At 43.3% G+C, this 14,877-nt stretch overlaps 1 protein-coding gene across 1 annotated transcript in view; it reads left to right on the top strand.

Annotated features, from left to right (window-relative positions):
* Positions 1-14,877, top strand: part of CUNH10orf67 (chromosome unknown C10orf67 homolog) — a 97,522-nt gene that overhangs the window by 70,761 nt on the left and 11,884 nt on the right. The window contains exons 11-13 of the mRNA XM_025199710.1: positions 3,846-4,022; positions 6,394-6,485; positions 6,589-6,654. Of these exons, the coding sequence (XP_025055495.1) occupies positions 3,846-4,022; positions 6,394-6,485; positions 6,589-6,654 (335 nt within the window). The remainder of the gene's footprint in view (positions 1-3,845; positions 4,023-6,393; positions 6,486-6,588; positions 6,655-14,877) is intronic.

Genomic DNA, 14,877 nt, shown 5'->3' with positions numbered 1-14,877 from the left:
AAGGTTCCCCCAGATGCTGGTGGTCACCCCTGATAAACTTGTAGGTGGCCATCAGATCACCCCTGAGCCTGCGCTTTTTCAGGCTAAAGAGCCCCAGGGCTCTCAGCCTGTCATCGTAGGGTCTGCTTCCCTGACCTCTGATCATGCGCGTGGCTCTTCTCTGGACTCTCTCAAGCTGGAGTACTGCGTGCAATTCTGGGCACCACCCTTCAAGAGGGATGCAGATAACCTGGAGAGGGTCCAGAGAAGGGCCACTCGTATGGTTAAGGGCTTGCAGACCAAGCCCTACGAGGAGAGACTAGAGGAACTGGACCTTTTCAGCCTCTGCAAGAGAAGGTTGAGAGGCGACCTTGTGGCTGCCTATAAGTTTATCACGGGGGCACAGAAGGGAATTGGTGAGGATTTATTCACCAAGGCGCCCCCAGGGGTTACAAGAAATAATGGCCACAAGCTAGTAGAGAGCAGATTTAGACTAGACATTAGGAAGAACTTCACAATTAGAGTGGCCAAGGTCTGGAACGGGCTCCCAAGGGAGGTGGTGCTCTCCCCTACCCTGGGGGTCTTCAAGAGGAGGTTGGATATGCATCTAGCTGGGGTCATCTAGACCCAGCATTCTTTCCTGCCTATGCAGGGGGTCGGACTTGATGATCTATTGAGGTCCCTTCCGACCCTAACATCTATGAATCTATGAACAAATACAGTCTGGATGACCTGCAGAAAACAACCCAGTAGTCATCATGGACTATAAACTGAATATGAGCCAACAGTGTGTTCTTGTTGCAAAAAAAAGCCAGTAGCATTCTGGGCGCTGTTAACAGGATCATCACTAGTAAATAAAGAGAAGTGATTTTCCTGCTGTATTTAGCACTTCAAGAAAAATGTGGACAAAGTCCAATATACAGGAACAAGCATAAGCATGGGCCTGGAAAATGTGACTTCTGAGAGCAAGCTGAAAAAAAATAAGATTATTTAGTTTGGAGAAGAAATGACTGAGTGGGGATTTGATAACTGTCTTCAAATACCTAAATGGCGGCTATATGGAGGATGGAGATAGACTGTTTTCAGTGGTAGGGTGCAGTGTACCAGATGAAGAGCAACAGTTTTAAATTGCAGAAAGAGAAATGTATGTTGAATATTAGGAAGTACTTTCTCACTGCAAGGGTGGTTAAATATTCGAATAGACTACCCAGAGAGGAATCTCCATCCTTGGACATTTTTGAGTGCAGCTTAGACAAACGCTTGACTGAGAGGGTTTAGTCAGGCATGCTCCTGCCTTGAGTTGGGGTTTGAACTAGATGACCTCCTCCTGTACATCCCTTCCAACCCTATTATGATTCTGTGATTAAAAAAGCTATCAAACATCTAGTCAGTGTTAGAGTCAGAATAAGTAGAGATGGAGCCCTAGGCAAACCCTGTGGGAGAGCAGGGGGTATGCACATGTTCTGAGAGGTAGGCGGTGCCCTGACAACAATAGCAGCCCCATGGTTTACACATACTGGGAGCTCCAAATCAGTCCCTAACTGAGCTGCAGCTGCCATTGCCATGTGCTGTGCCCACCCTGGCTGTTTCTCTTAAAGCAGCAGCAGCCACCAGCAATTGTTTTGGAGTTCCTGGCATGGGTGAGCCATGGGGCTGCTCTTGCTGCCAGGACATGGACTCCAGGTGGGTGGGAGGCAATTCAGGTGCCCATCCTAGCTTAGCATCTAGGGTGGGTGGCCCTTTAGCCCACTCCTAGTTATGCTACTGACCAGGGTTGAGTTGAATAGATCAATAGGAGGCAGAAACTTCTTTGTTAACTTTAACCTAAGGAGGTCATGACATTTATCTGTTTGTTTGTTTGTTTGTTTGTGTACATAATTTTTCATTAATGACATATGGGACTAAAAGTAATTAGTAGAAATGATACATTTGGGAATTTTAGAAGAACAAAATGGAAAGACAAGACAATAGGATTGTGTGGTTACATCAAGTGGTGGCTGCTTCTTGGAACAATTGTCAATCATGTATCTAGTGTTAGTGAAATTTTTTCTTAATTCTTTCTGGTCAAAGTGTATTGACCATGACTACTTCCCTAATCAACTTTACTATGGATAAGGAGGGATTTTCACATATCAATCAAAAGTTATACTTTTAATCAGTTTACGATTGACTTTCACACACTTCAGAGAGGTTTGTTCCAATCCTCTTTGGCCAGAAGGGTGTCTGTGAGGCATAGATGTGAAGAGATTTTGGTAGAAGCAATAAGATCAGGAGAAAGAAAGCGCCAAAGGTAGAAGGAATACAGATTAACACCTGGGACAGGTGGTTGTAAATTATATTATGGAAGAAGAATGAATAGATTTATTTAAGAAAGGAAGTTTAAAAAAAAGAAATGTGTGAAATCTAAGTGACTTAAAATATCAAAAGTTTCTTAAAAACAGACTCCATGACTTTGCATGAAAATCTTGACTTTCCTCTCCCAAGATTAGATAAGGTGGCACAGCGATAGCCATTCAACCATTTTTATGGCTGCCAGGGTGTGGTGTCCACTGCTTCTCCACAGGGAACGTTCCACTAGTTAAGGTCCTAACAGTTTCCTTTATCAAGTAGAGAGTCTATAGCCATCTCCTTTTTTATCCAGCCATGTTCGTTGTTGCTGACAGAAAGAGGATTAGTACAAGAGAATTCACCTAAATAAGAGAAATCTGTTGGCGGCCAAACCCCTTGGCTTTAAAGCCACTTTCCTCCAATACAGCAAAGCCCAAGACCTGGTCCAGTATGTTTCTGATTAGAGCAGACCTGATTCTTTTTCTTTTTCTTTTACAGATTCTTCATTTACTCTTAGTTTAGCTGCAGTGAGGCTGAGGGTTGCACAAGTAAAAAGCCAATGCAGGCAGAGCCTACAATTGTTGATCAGTCATTTTATAATTAATCTTTACAGTTAATTTCATTTGCAATTTTTTACAATATTTTCATTAAACTGTTTTTCTTTATTTAAAAAGAACCTGATATTGCAATTTATCTTCACTATCTATTCTTTATCTTTCTAGTGTTTATATCTGTCAGTGAACTAACCACATAGATACCACTATGTGTATTCCAGAGAAAGTGGAATGTATCAGCAGCTGACAAAACAAAATAATAGCCTGATGCTGAAAGGGAAACGTTCCCTCTCCACATCAGTATAATATGCAAATGGTAGCTGAAAGTTCAATTTAAACAGGTCAGATAATACACCTGGTGGACTAGATTCATCTCTTGTATAGGTATATAGACTTTTGCAGTGGTATAACAGAAATTAATTGTCTCCTGGGATTTGTATGTATGCATTTTCATAAAACCGTTTGGTCTTTGTTAAGCTGGACTGTCACTGTATTAATATAATATTAATTTACAGACATAAATATGTAATATAGATAAAATTTTGCAAAAAGTGGGGAAGAACAGGTTAGAGTTATTTTAATTTAGGTATACCATTTAATGATTTTAAAACTAGTGTTTTGTTTACCTGAGAATATACTATAAATGCATAGAGTACAATGAATATATGAATGCACGTTCAGTAGCTGGACCCAGAGGGACAGACTTCCATCTTCAGCTCCCTCTATGCAAAAATGAAGTTTATTTCCTACCTATGGGAACTTTTTACCATCTTGTACCATCTACACTCTTCCCAGAGCCTGACGAAGGGACGTAGATCCTGAAAGCTTGCAGAAAAGGAGAGTTTTCTTGCCATTTTCCAGTTTGGAACCAAGAGTTCTAGCTTTTTGTATGTCATTCAGTAGCTGTAGCAGTTGCTGTGATACCGTGCAAGTAAAGCTGGTTTCTATAGTGTGTATATTCACGTCAGATTCTTTACTTCTCAGACTGCAGCATTGCAGGTAGAAGAAAAAGACACAAAACAGCTGAAGGAAGTAGTGAGAAGTGAACGTGAAAATATAATGTCTCTTGAGAAAAAAGAACTGCAAAAGAGAGAACCACAAAAAGGAGAATCTCAAAAGGGGCTCATAAGCAAGAAACTGAAGAAGACTCCTAGTGAGAAGGTAGAGTTTTTATTATTGTAATCCAACAAATTCTCTGTAAACATTGGATTGTCATGTCCAGTTCTTTGATACCAGTCTACGGACCAAACAGAATGATTGTCTATTTAAGCTTTCAGCTGCTATAATAATAACATTTTGCGTTTTGGTGGCCACTTTCATCCAAGGATCTCTCAATACTTTAAATACAAAGGGTGCTTGTACATGCGACAAAATTGGCCTTTAAAGCGCCTCAATTGCCCTTTTGCACCGCTTTAATGGCATTGCTATTTACACGTTTGGTGGCATATTCCGCTTTAATTTTATAACAATGTACACGTTTGGTGGCGTATTTCTCTTTAAATGACTTTGTTATGTAGAAAGGAGAAACCCATCCAAGGTATTTTAGTTTGCTACGTAACAAAGTGCAACAGTGCACAGAGCACTATAAGCCATCGTGCTCAGGGAAGCTCAGGCTTAGCCGACTTTCAGTGCCCATGCACTGTCCCTGCCAACTTCTCCCACTGCTAGCACACAAGCCACCTTTCTGCCACCTTGCTGCTCTGCCCCAGGGGCAAGCCAGCTTGTTCCCAGGCAGGCCCAAGCAGCAGGAAGGCGGTGGGAATGGTGTTGTAGCCTACCTGCCTTTCTTGTGGTGGGGGCAACAAGCTGCTGTTGGGCCAAGTGGTCCTGGAGCTGCAAGGAACCGGGTCCTTCCCTCCATGGCAGCGGCACCCCCAGACAGTACTCACTCGCTAGCACCCAGCCCGGGTGGTCCCAGGGGGTACCACTACCCCAGAGGGTACCAAACCCTGTGCAGCTCAGGGGCTGTGCGACCCGGTGGCATCTTGTGCACGCAGCCTTCACTGGGGGGGGGCGGGAGTGTGGCAAGGGGCCTGATCTTTTTTCTTTTTTTTTTCTCCCAGAGCCTGCCTGCCTGTCTGAGCTGCACAGAGCCCGGTGCTTCCCTCCATAGCTGCAGCATCCCCCGGGACCACCCGGGTGGACTGCTAGTGGGTGGGTGGTGCCCAGGGGGCGCCACTGCCACAGAGTGAAGCACCGGGCCCTGCACAGCTCAGGCGGACAGGCAGGCTTTGGGAGGAAAAATATATATATATATATCTCAGGCTCCTCACCACTTTTTTTTTATTCCTCAGTGGAGCCTGCCTGCACAAGCTGCTGCCAGGTCACACAGCCCTTGCGCTGCACGGGGCTCGGTGCTCTCCTCCACAGTAGCAGCGTCCTTCAGGACCACCTAGGCTGGGTTCTAGTGGACTGGTGCCACCTGGGGGGCACCACCGCCACAGAGGGAAGGACCAGGATCCCCCACAGCTCAGGGACCACTCAGCCCACTGGCAGCTCATTCCACCACTGCAGAAGAGGCAGATAGGCTGCGGGGGGGAATGGATCTGGCCCCTCACCATTTCTTTTTTTTTCTGGTGGAGCCTGGGGGAGGCAAAAGTGGGGAGGTGAGTGAGCTTATGGGGGAGCTGTGACACCCTGTGACACTACGTGACATCACAGAAGTCCCTAAATTGAATCAGTGGGTTTTTAAACAACACAATTAAGAACTCACCTTTTAAATACACATTGTTTCAGCTTAGGAAGAACTAAACCCCGTTGCATGTACAAGCACCCAAAGTCTACAATATACCTCTAAGAGAAGTATTATGATCCCTATTTTACAGATGGAAAAAATGAAACAGAGTGAATTTAAGAATCCAGCTCACACAGAATCAGTAGTAGAGTTAAGAATCATTAAGTCAGTTCTGTACTCTATTACTAGACCATACATTTGTGACTGGACAACACCATCCTTCCCCTGAAGAATTTAAGATTTTGGGTCTTGATCTTTCTTCCTTTCAAGGCAATAGGTACTTTACCATTTTGATATCAGTGGAATCAGAATCTGGCAAATATGACACATTGACGATGCGGATCCCTCACAGTCAAGGATGATCAATAAATATGACATATAGGATAAGATTAAAATATTCTTGTTTGTTCTGTGATCTCTATTATACAGTACAGGCCACCAAACAGCTGTCAAACATTAATTATTCTTGGGTACTCCAGACCAGGGATAACTCTGAACTACTGACTTACAGAGTTAGAAGATTTTGTATCTTGCAACTAATTTCTTGAAACACTTTATTTTCTGACCCTAACAACCAAAAATAGAGAGAGGTAGTTATCTATGTGAGCCCAAAGTTATAGACACAGTCTATAAGGTGTCTGTAGATATTTAGGGTCTATAAGGTGCCACACTGCCCTGCCTTCTGCCTAACCAAAAATAGGAAAACTGATACCAAGAACAAAATTTTATACTTGTTTTTTTCATATTATACATACAAAATGAATAATACTTTCATTTATTTTTTGTAACATTGAAAAGATAGTTGAAAAGGAAGATGAAAAGAGAGCATTGCTTGCTGAAATTGAGAAGCTGAGAAAGTCTGAAGGTCGAGAGAGGCAACACATAGAAAGGTATTGGTCAGAACTTTTCAGACATACTCATTTAGGAATTCTGCACATATTTTAACTTTTTTTCCTTTTATTTTCTTTCTCTTTCTCTCCTTTTGCATTTCAGTCTTAAAAAGGAAGTTGAACATGTCAACCGAAGTTGGGCAAAGAAATTTGAAATTCTAAAGAAAAGGTATAGTATTACAGCATTGATCATATTAATAAAATAGTTCTTAATTTTGCCTACACTGTAAGTTAAAAAATAAAGGTATATCTATTTCACGTATAGCAAATTATTATTTAATATGCTTACCCAAACATTTGCCTTGCATGGAGTGGTCTTGAAATGAACAGAATCTGAATAAAAAGAAATAAGTAACTGCTTGGATAGCATAATGCTGACCTGGTTGTAATTTGCCAGCCCTCTTTACAGACAGGCAAATTTTTATGATGAGTTTAATATTAATCAAGACAGTTGAGGAAACATGGAGATATAATAATAATAATAATAATAATCTGTTTCTAAAATCATTGTCATTAAGATATGCTTTATTTACCACTGTCTACCATATTACATTATTAAGGATATTACAGGATCTTAAGTTATATTTCTGTTTCTCTTTGGTGCCCAGATGGCATTTTTCTGGCCACAAGTGTTTTTGGCACCTATGCACAAGTTGAAATTCTGTTAACCCTGTGATGTTGGTATGTAAACATGCCCACATACTCTGATCATGCACAATAAGTTACACACTGGCAAGGTGTGTATATGGACCCATTGTGGATGCACATGTGTAAATCAGGGACTTTCTGGTTCCCAATATGGTAGAAGTTTCATCTCTGCATTGCTCTGTATCCATTTTAGCCAATGACTATTAAATGCAAGGTGCGTTGGCTCAGCTTCAAAAAAAGGGCTGGAGAAGAGCCTGGGTAGTGTCTAATGTGGTTTGGTGGTTATAACACTGTGCTGGAAAGTCATGTCTCCCGCTTCCTGAGCATATGCCCTATCCACTCAGCATTGGGGTTAAACATGGAAAATGCCTCCTCCTCTGATATCTAACACCTTAAATGTTTTTGCCTGGCTATATTTTCATGACTTATGGACTAGGGATGTAAATATAATTCGCAAGATTATTTTGATCTCCTCTAATTATATCATAGAATCATAGAAAATTAGGGTTGGAAGGGACCTCAGGTGGTCATTTAGTCCAACCCCCTGTGCAAAGCAGGACCATCCCCCACTAGATCGTTCCAGACAGGGCTTTGTCGAGCCGGGTCTTAAAAACCTCCAAGGAATGAGATTCTACCACCTCTCTAGATAACCTGTTCCAGTGCTTTACCACCCTCCTACTGAGAAGGCTTTTCCTAATATCCAAATTAAACCATGGACAACTGGTGCCTCCTGATACTGGGGGGCACCAGCGGCTAATCACCAACTGGGGTGGGAGGTCCCCCAGCAGCCGATCACCACTGCCAGTGGAAGTACCAGTGGCAAACCCAGAAGTCCCACCGGCACTTCTCTCGGCACGCCCACAATCTCGGGGGGGGCACAGGCCGTTGTGGGCCAGTCTTGGGGGGACACATGTCCCCCCATGCTCCTCCTATGCATCACCTATTGTGGCAACACTTCTACTAATGAAGCCCAGTATTCTGTTTTCCTTCTTGGTAACAAGGGCACACTGTTGACTCACCTTCAGCTTATTGTCCACTATAACCCCCAGGTCCTTTTCTGCAGAGCTGCTGCTTAACCAGTTAGTCCCAAGCCTGTAGGGATACATCATAGTATCATAGTACTTAGAGTCGGAAGGGACCTAAACAGATCATCAGGTCCGACCCCCTGCTCGGGCAGGAACAGGTACCGGGGTCATATTACCCCAGCCAAATATCTGTCCAGCCTCCTCTTAAAGACCCCAAGGTAGGAGAAAGTACCACCTCGGTTGGGAGCCCATTCCAGAGCCTGGCAGCCCTAACTATAAAGTAATGTCTTCTGATGTCCAGCATGAACCTTCTCCCTAACAAGTTGTGGACGTTATTCCTAGTAACCCCGGGTGGTGCCCGGGGGAACAGAGCCTCCCCCAATTCTCGCTGGTCCCCCCTGGTGAGTTTGTAAATGGCCACCAGATACCCTCTCAGCCTTCTCTTGTGGAGGCTGAATAGGTTCAGGCCCTTTAGCCTCTCTTTGTAGGGCCTACCCCACTGCCCCTTGACCATGTGAGTGGCCCTCCTCTGGACCCTCTCAGTGCTAGCTACATCCCTCTTGAAGTGCGGCACCCAGAACTGGACACAGTACTCCAACTGTGACCTGATCAATGCTGCATATAGGGGAAGGATCACCTCCCTGGACCTGCTTGTGATGCATCTGTAGATGCATAACAAGTTGCAGTTAGCCTTACTGACCACTTCCTCGCATTGGTGGCTCATGTTCATCCTGGAGTCAACAATGACTCCAAGATCCCTTTCTGCCACTGTGTTGACAAGAAAGGTTTTCCCCAGCCTATAGATGTGTTGCTGGTTCCTTCTCCCTAGATGCAGCACCTTGCACTTGTCTGCACTGAATTCCATCCTATTCTCATCCGCCCACCTCTGTAATTTGTCTAGATCTAGCTGGATTCTGTCCCTCCCCTCCAGCGTGCCCACTTCGCCCCACAACTTGGTGTATTCAGTGAATTTGGACAGCATGCATTCCACACCCACATCCAGATCGCTGATAAAGATATTGAACAGTACAGGCCCCAGGACGGAGACCTGGGGGACTCCACTGCCCACATCCCTCCAGGTCGAAAATGACCCGTCCACCACTGCTTTCTGGGTGCAGTCATCTAGCCAATTTGCCACCCATCTGACTGTGTAGTCATCAATGCCACAGTCACCAAGTTTTTTTAAGAGAATGTGGTGAGAAACCCTGTCAAAGGCCTTCTTAAAGTACATGGGATTATTCCATCCTAAATGTAGGACTTAGAACTTGTCCTTGCTGAACCTCATGAGATTTCTTTTGACCCAGTCCTCCAATTTGTCAAGGTCACTCTGAATCCTAGCCCTGCCCTCCAGCATATTTACTACTCCCCCACAGCTTGGTGTCATATGTGAACTTGCTGAGGGTGTACTCCATCCCATCTTCCAGATCATTAATGTAGATATTGAGTAAAACTGGCCCCAGGGCTGGCCCCTGGGGCACTCCACTTGGCTGCCAAATACACCTCGAGCCATTGACCACTACCTGTTGAGCCTGACAATCTGCCAGTTTTTTATCCACCTTACAATCCATTCATCCAACCCATATTTCCTTAACTTGCTTGCAAGAATGCTGTGGGAGATGGTATCAAAAACCTTGCTAAAGTCAAGGTATATCACATCCACTGCTTTCCCCAGAGCCAGTCTTCTCATCATGGAAGGCAATCAGGTTGGTCAGGCATGACTTGCTGTGGTGAAATCATGTTGACTGTTCCTGATCACTTTCTTCTCCTCCAGTTGCTTAAAAATGGATTCCTTAAGAACCTGCTCCTTGATTTTTCCAGGGACTGAGCTGAGGCTGACTAGTTCACTGGATCCTCCTTCTTCCCTTTCTTCAAGATGGGTACTATATTTACCCATTGTCCAGGACTTCCCCCAATCGCCACGAGTTTTCAAAGACAATGGCCAGCAGCCCTACAGTGACATCAGCCAACTTCCCCAGCACCCTTGGGAGCATTGCATCCAGCCCCACGGACTTGTACACATTCAGATTTTCTAAATAGTCCTGAACCTGTTATTTCACCACTGAGGGCTGCTCACCTCCACCCAAAACTGTGCTGCCCTGTGCAATAGTCTGGGAGCTGACCTTGCCTGTGAAGACAGAGGTAAAAAAGGCATTGAGTACTTCAGCCTTTTCCTCATCATCTGTCACTAGACTGCCTCCCCCATTCAGTAAGGGACCCACACTTTCCATAATCTTCCTCTTGTTGCTGATATACTTATAGAAACCCTTCTTGTTACCTTTCATGTCCCTTGTTAGCTGTATCTCCAGTTCCGCTTTGGTCTTTCTGAGCACCTATACACGTGCAGTGAGGCTGCTCTGATGCGCTGTAATTACAGCACATTGAAGCAGACTTGGTTCATTCTTCTCATTTGATGAGCTTTAGTTAAAGCACCCTGCTGCCATTTTTCAGTGTGGGGACGCTGGTATATGTGACACTCCGCGCATTTTAATTATGGCGGCTCTTAGAGCCACTCTAATTAAAGCACCTCCTCCTTATTATGAGTATAAACACTCCCTGATTTCATCCCAGCATGCCCAAGCAATATTCTTATACTCCTCCCTAGTCATCTGTCCAAGTTTCCACTTCTTGTAAGCTTCCCTTTTGTGGTTCAGCTCACTGAAGAGTTCTCTGCTAAGCCAAGCTGGCCACCTGCCATAGTTGCTCTTCTTCCTGCACATTGGGTTGGTTTGTTCCTGCACCCTCAGTAAGGTTGCTTTAAACTACAGCCAGCTCACCTGGACTCCTTTCCCCCTCAGACTGGTCTCCCAGGGGATCTTACCCATCAGTTCCATGAGGGAGTCAAAGTCAACTTTTCTGAAGTCCAGGGTCCATACTATGCTGCTCTCCTTTTTTCCTTTTGTCAGGATCCTGAACTCAGTCATCTCGTGGCCACTGCTTCCCAACTTGCCATCTGCTTCTACATCCCCCACCATTTTTTCCCTGTTTGTGAGCAGCAGGTCAAGAAGAACATGGCCCCTAGCTGGTCTCTCCAACACTTGCACCAGGAAGTTGTCTCCAACACTCTCCAAAAACTTTCTAGATTGCCTGCGCACTGCTGCATTGCCCTCCCACAAGCTGTCAGGGTATTGAAGTCCCGCATGAGAAGCAGGGCCTGTAATCTAGAAACTTTTGCTAGTTGTCTGAAGAAAGCCTTATCTACCTCATCCTACTGGTCTGTTGATCTATGGCAGACACCCACTATGACATCACCCTTGTTGCTCTCCCCTCTAACCTTAACCCAGAAACTTTCAACAGACCCACTGCCATGAAGCCAGGAATCTGAACGCCCAGAGAGTCACACCGGTAATCAAAACTAGATTCTCAGTCTCCAGCAGGGAACCTGGGAACCAGGAACCCCTTAACTGGGCTCTCAAGGCCTCTAGGATTCTTCCTATGGAGCTAGGATTTAGAAATTGGAAGTCCAGGGACAGGATCCAAAAGTCTTTGACTCAATTGTAGCCCCACAGTGTGCGCTGCCCCAGGACCAGGGATTCTTCCATATTTGCAATTCTTAGGCAGCCAGCCACACCAGAATTTCTTGGTTGTGGATTATGTAGCCTGGGAATCCAACTAACCAGGGCTCTTAGATGTCCAAGCTCCCTGCTGTGGAGCCACAATTTAGAGCCTTGAACCAAGAGTTGGGAACTCCCTGGCCTGGCCCTGGGAGTTGAGAAATTCTGGCTTCCCCAGCATGGGCAGTCTGTATAGGGGCATTGCCCCAAAGTCCCAGACCCTGCGAGAATGGTGATATAAAGGCAGTATTACCAACATTTTAAAGTCTTTCTTTAATAACGCAAGCCATGTTAAAGAGAGAAGAGTGCTATCTCAAATTTGACTTGAAGACGAATTTCACTTACTGCCTGGATAATATAGCTAACTACCAGAGGCAATTAAAGTCAAGTAAATTGCATCTAAATGAGTTGAAAGTAAATGTGTTATCTTTTAATCTAAATCTAATTATTTTCAGACTCTAAAGACAATTTTGGTTTGATTAAATGTTCTGTTTATGGAGACCTGTATAGCCAGATCATAGGACACTTCTTGTTTTGCCTCAGTTTCTTCTGAGTTTACTGAGGTATTGCACACAGTGAAACCTTATGTTATTTTGTTTCCCATGGAAATGTGACTTCCTGGAAAGCACGTTTTGTTTTAGTTTCACAATGTTGCTAATTTTATAAATTATAATTATTCTTTATAATGCTCCTGTTTCTGTTGCATTTAACTGTAAAATATGGGAGCCCTCTTGTGGCCAAATTAATTCCTATAATGGATGAAGTATCTGCAAGTATTTGGGGAATATTAATATCTATCATATTTGTACTTGTAGTTACTTTTTAACTTTTTTCCATCAAATAAATTATATATTAAGTCTTATCAGTTTTCTTATTCTTTTTCAATTTTGTGACTTTCATGCTTATGAAAAGTGCCAGCGTAATACTAGAAACTGAAAACCTGTTTAATTTACAGACACAAGCAACATAGCAATACAGACTTCCTTACCCATTTGCTAGGAATGCCATGCAAGAAGCCAGATAACATTAAGTGTGATGCTGGTTTTTGAGATGAGGACAATTTTACGTCATTAGAAACTATCATTGGATCAACACTTTATTTTGATTAAGCCACCAAAGAGTTATCAGAGAGAATGTTTTTTTCAGACACTAGTGACTTGGGGCAAGATTCTGACTGGTGATTTTGGGACTGAAGACTCTATATCCTGAGAAGGAAAGGGAAAAAAAAAACTTGAAGCAAAACTTTTTGCGAGTAATAAAAGCCAATTAAAAACCCATCTAAATATATAATTCTTAACATTCATTAAAAATCAGTTGGTGTACATTCAGAAAAGGTTAAGACTACTGAGACAGTCAGACTGTAGTATATTGCTTACTTGATTCTTTCTACTCCATCCCCATTCAGAATTCTGTTTGTGGTTTTATGGGTATTAGCAAAAGGTCGTCAAATTAGCCCTACACATCTTGTTTAATTTCCTCATTTAACAAAGCTGTTCTTATAGATCTCTCCACTTAATCCAGTTTTCACAATAGATGAGAGGTTATTTACATTTCTCCTGCTACTAATAATCTAATCAGACTTCAGAACTGGCCGGTTGCAATAGCCCAGACCTGATTAGGCCTGATTTCTAAAATAGTTAAAATATTTTAGCACTTCTGAGATTCTGCCTGAAGATCTCCAAAGTTTTCATTTTTTTTTTAAAAGTTCATAATTCTAAAGTTATCTGCTGCAATGTAAACCCTCATGAGTTGCATGCAACTCACAAGCCACCATTTGAACAGCCCTCCCTCAGACTAACAGCTTGGCTGAAGCTTGTTTCCTAAGATTCCAACCAAATTAGTACTCCTTTCCAATCACCTTAACACACTAGTTCTTAAGTAGTGGAATAGATGTGTCTAAATATAAATAGCATTTATCCCTTTGATTTAAGGATACAATCCCAAGTCCCAAGAGTTTATAATCAAAGGGAGAAACTGATAAATACCAGAAGGAAGGAAGGAAAATGCAGAAGGAAGAATGAAAAATATTGTAAAGTTCTCCTCTTTTACTCTAAAATTTGAACCATTTTGGGATGTTTAGATCTCAAAAGATTGTTTTTCTGTAGCGCACAGTCCTTGCAAAAAAACCAGAAAATCCTTACAGCTGTTTGAAGTACAGCACCGAGCTGGACTTTGAGAAATTAGCTGGCAGTTTTCATTGCTAAGATAGAGTGTTAGAACACTGAAGTTAAAATTCAATAGATTTCAAACAGGTGAAGAGCTGTATTACAAAGCTGTGAAAGTGTTCCATTCCTCAAAGATTTTTCAGTTCTACTAGATTACAGTATCAGTGCCATGGATGCCAGACCAGATTGGCCTTGTGGGCACATAAATAGGATTTAAACAGAATATTGATGAACAAGCCACAAAAATGATTAAGATCAACCCCACTCCAGCAGCTGCAAAACTGCCCATGTGCCTAGATTAATTATTGACTCCATTTTGTCCTGGAAACAACCCTAAGTGCCTATGCCTGGGCAACTGCACATACTCAGAAGTGATCCAGATCAGTTGGCAATGGGACTAATTCCTGCCTAAGTGCTTTTGTAACCTGAATCAGTTGGGGAGGTACCTAAAGTCACTGGGACCATGCCTGCCGCTCAGTAGCAGAGGAGGAGCAGGAAGTGGAAGTGTCTGCCTTTTGTCTGATATCCTAATAGCTAGTGTACTAATTTGGGAAGTAGGAGACCTGGGGTCTAGGCCCTCCTCATTTTAAGGGTATTAAAACCCACTTCCCAAGAAAGTGCCCTAACCAAGAGGTTAGGGAAACTCTTGGGGCATCTGTACATGTGCTCTGGGGTGGGGAGGAGGGCTCTAGAGTGGGGAGGAGGGACATTTTAATTAGAGCAGCTCTCAGAAGTCTCTCTAATTAAAACACCTGCAGCATCTCATGTATTTCTGCGTCCCAAATTTCAAAATCACAGCAGGGGTGCTTTAACTAAAACTTGTTCAACAAGCCATTTTGAAATGTAGAGACATTGAATACATGAGACGCCGCAGCATGTTGGAGCGTTCTGATTAGAACACTCCAGCAGACTCACTTAATTGAGTAGAAACAAATGTAAGAGGCCCCTTGGGTTCCAGCCAGGCTGGGAGAAGGAGCAGGGGGTGCGGGAAGCAGAGACTGCA

Source organism: Alligator sinensis, unplaced genomic scaffold (genome assembly GCF_000455745.1).
Source record: "Alligator sinensis unplaced genomic scaffold, ASM45574v1 scaffold221_1, whole genome shotgun sequence".
In the NCBI taxonomy this organism is placed as follows: Eukaryota; Metazoa; Chordata; order Crocodylia; family Alligatoridae; genus Alligator; species Alligator sinensis.
Note: the sequence above shows the minus strand (reverse complement) of the source record. Positions and strands in the feature narration are given on the sequence as shown.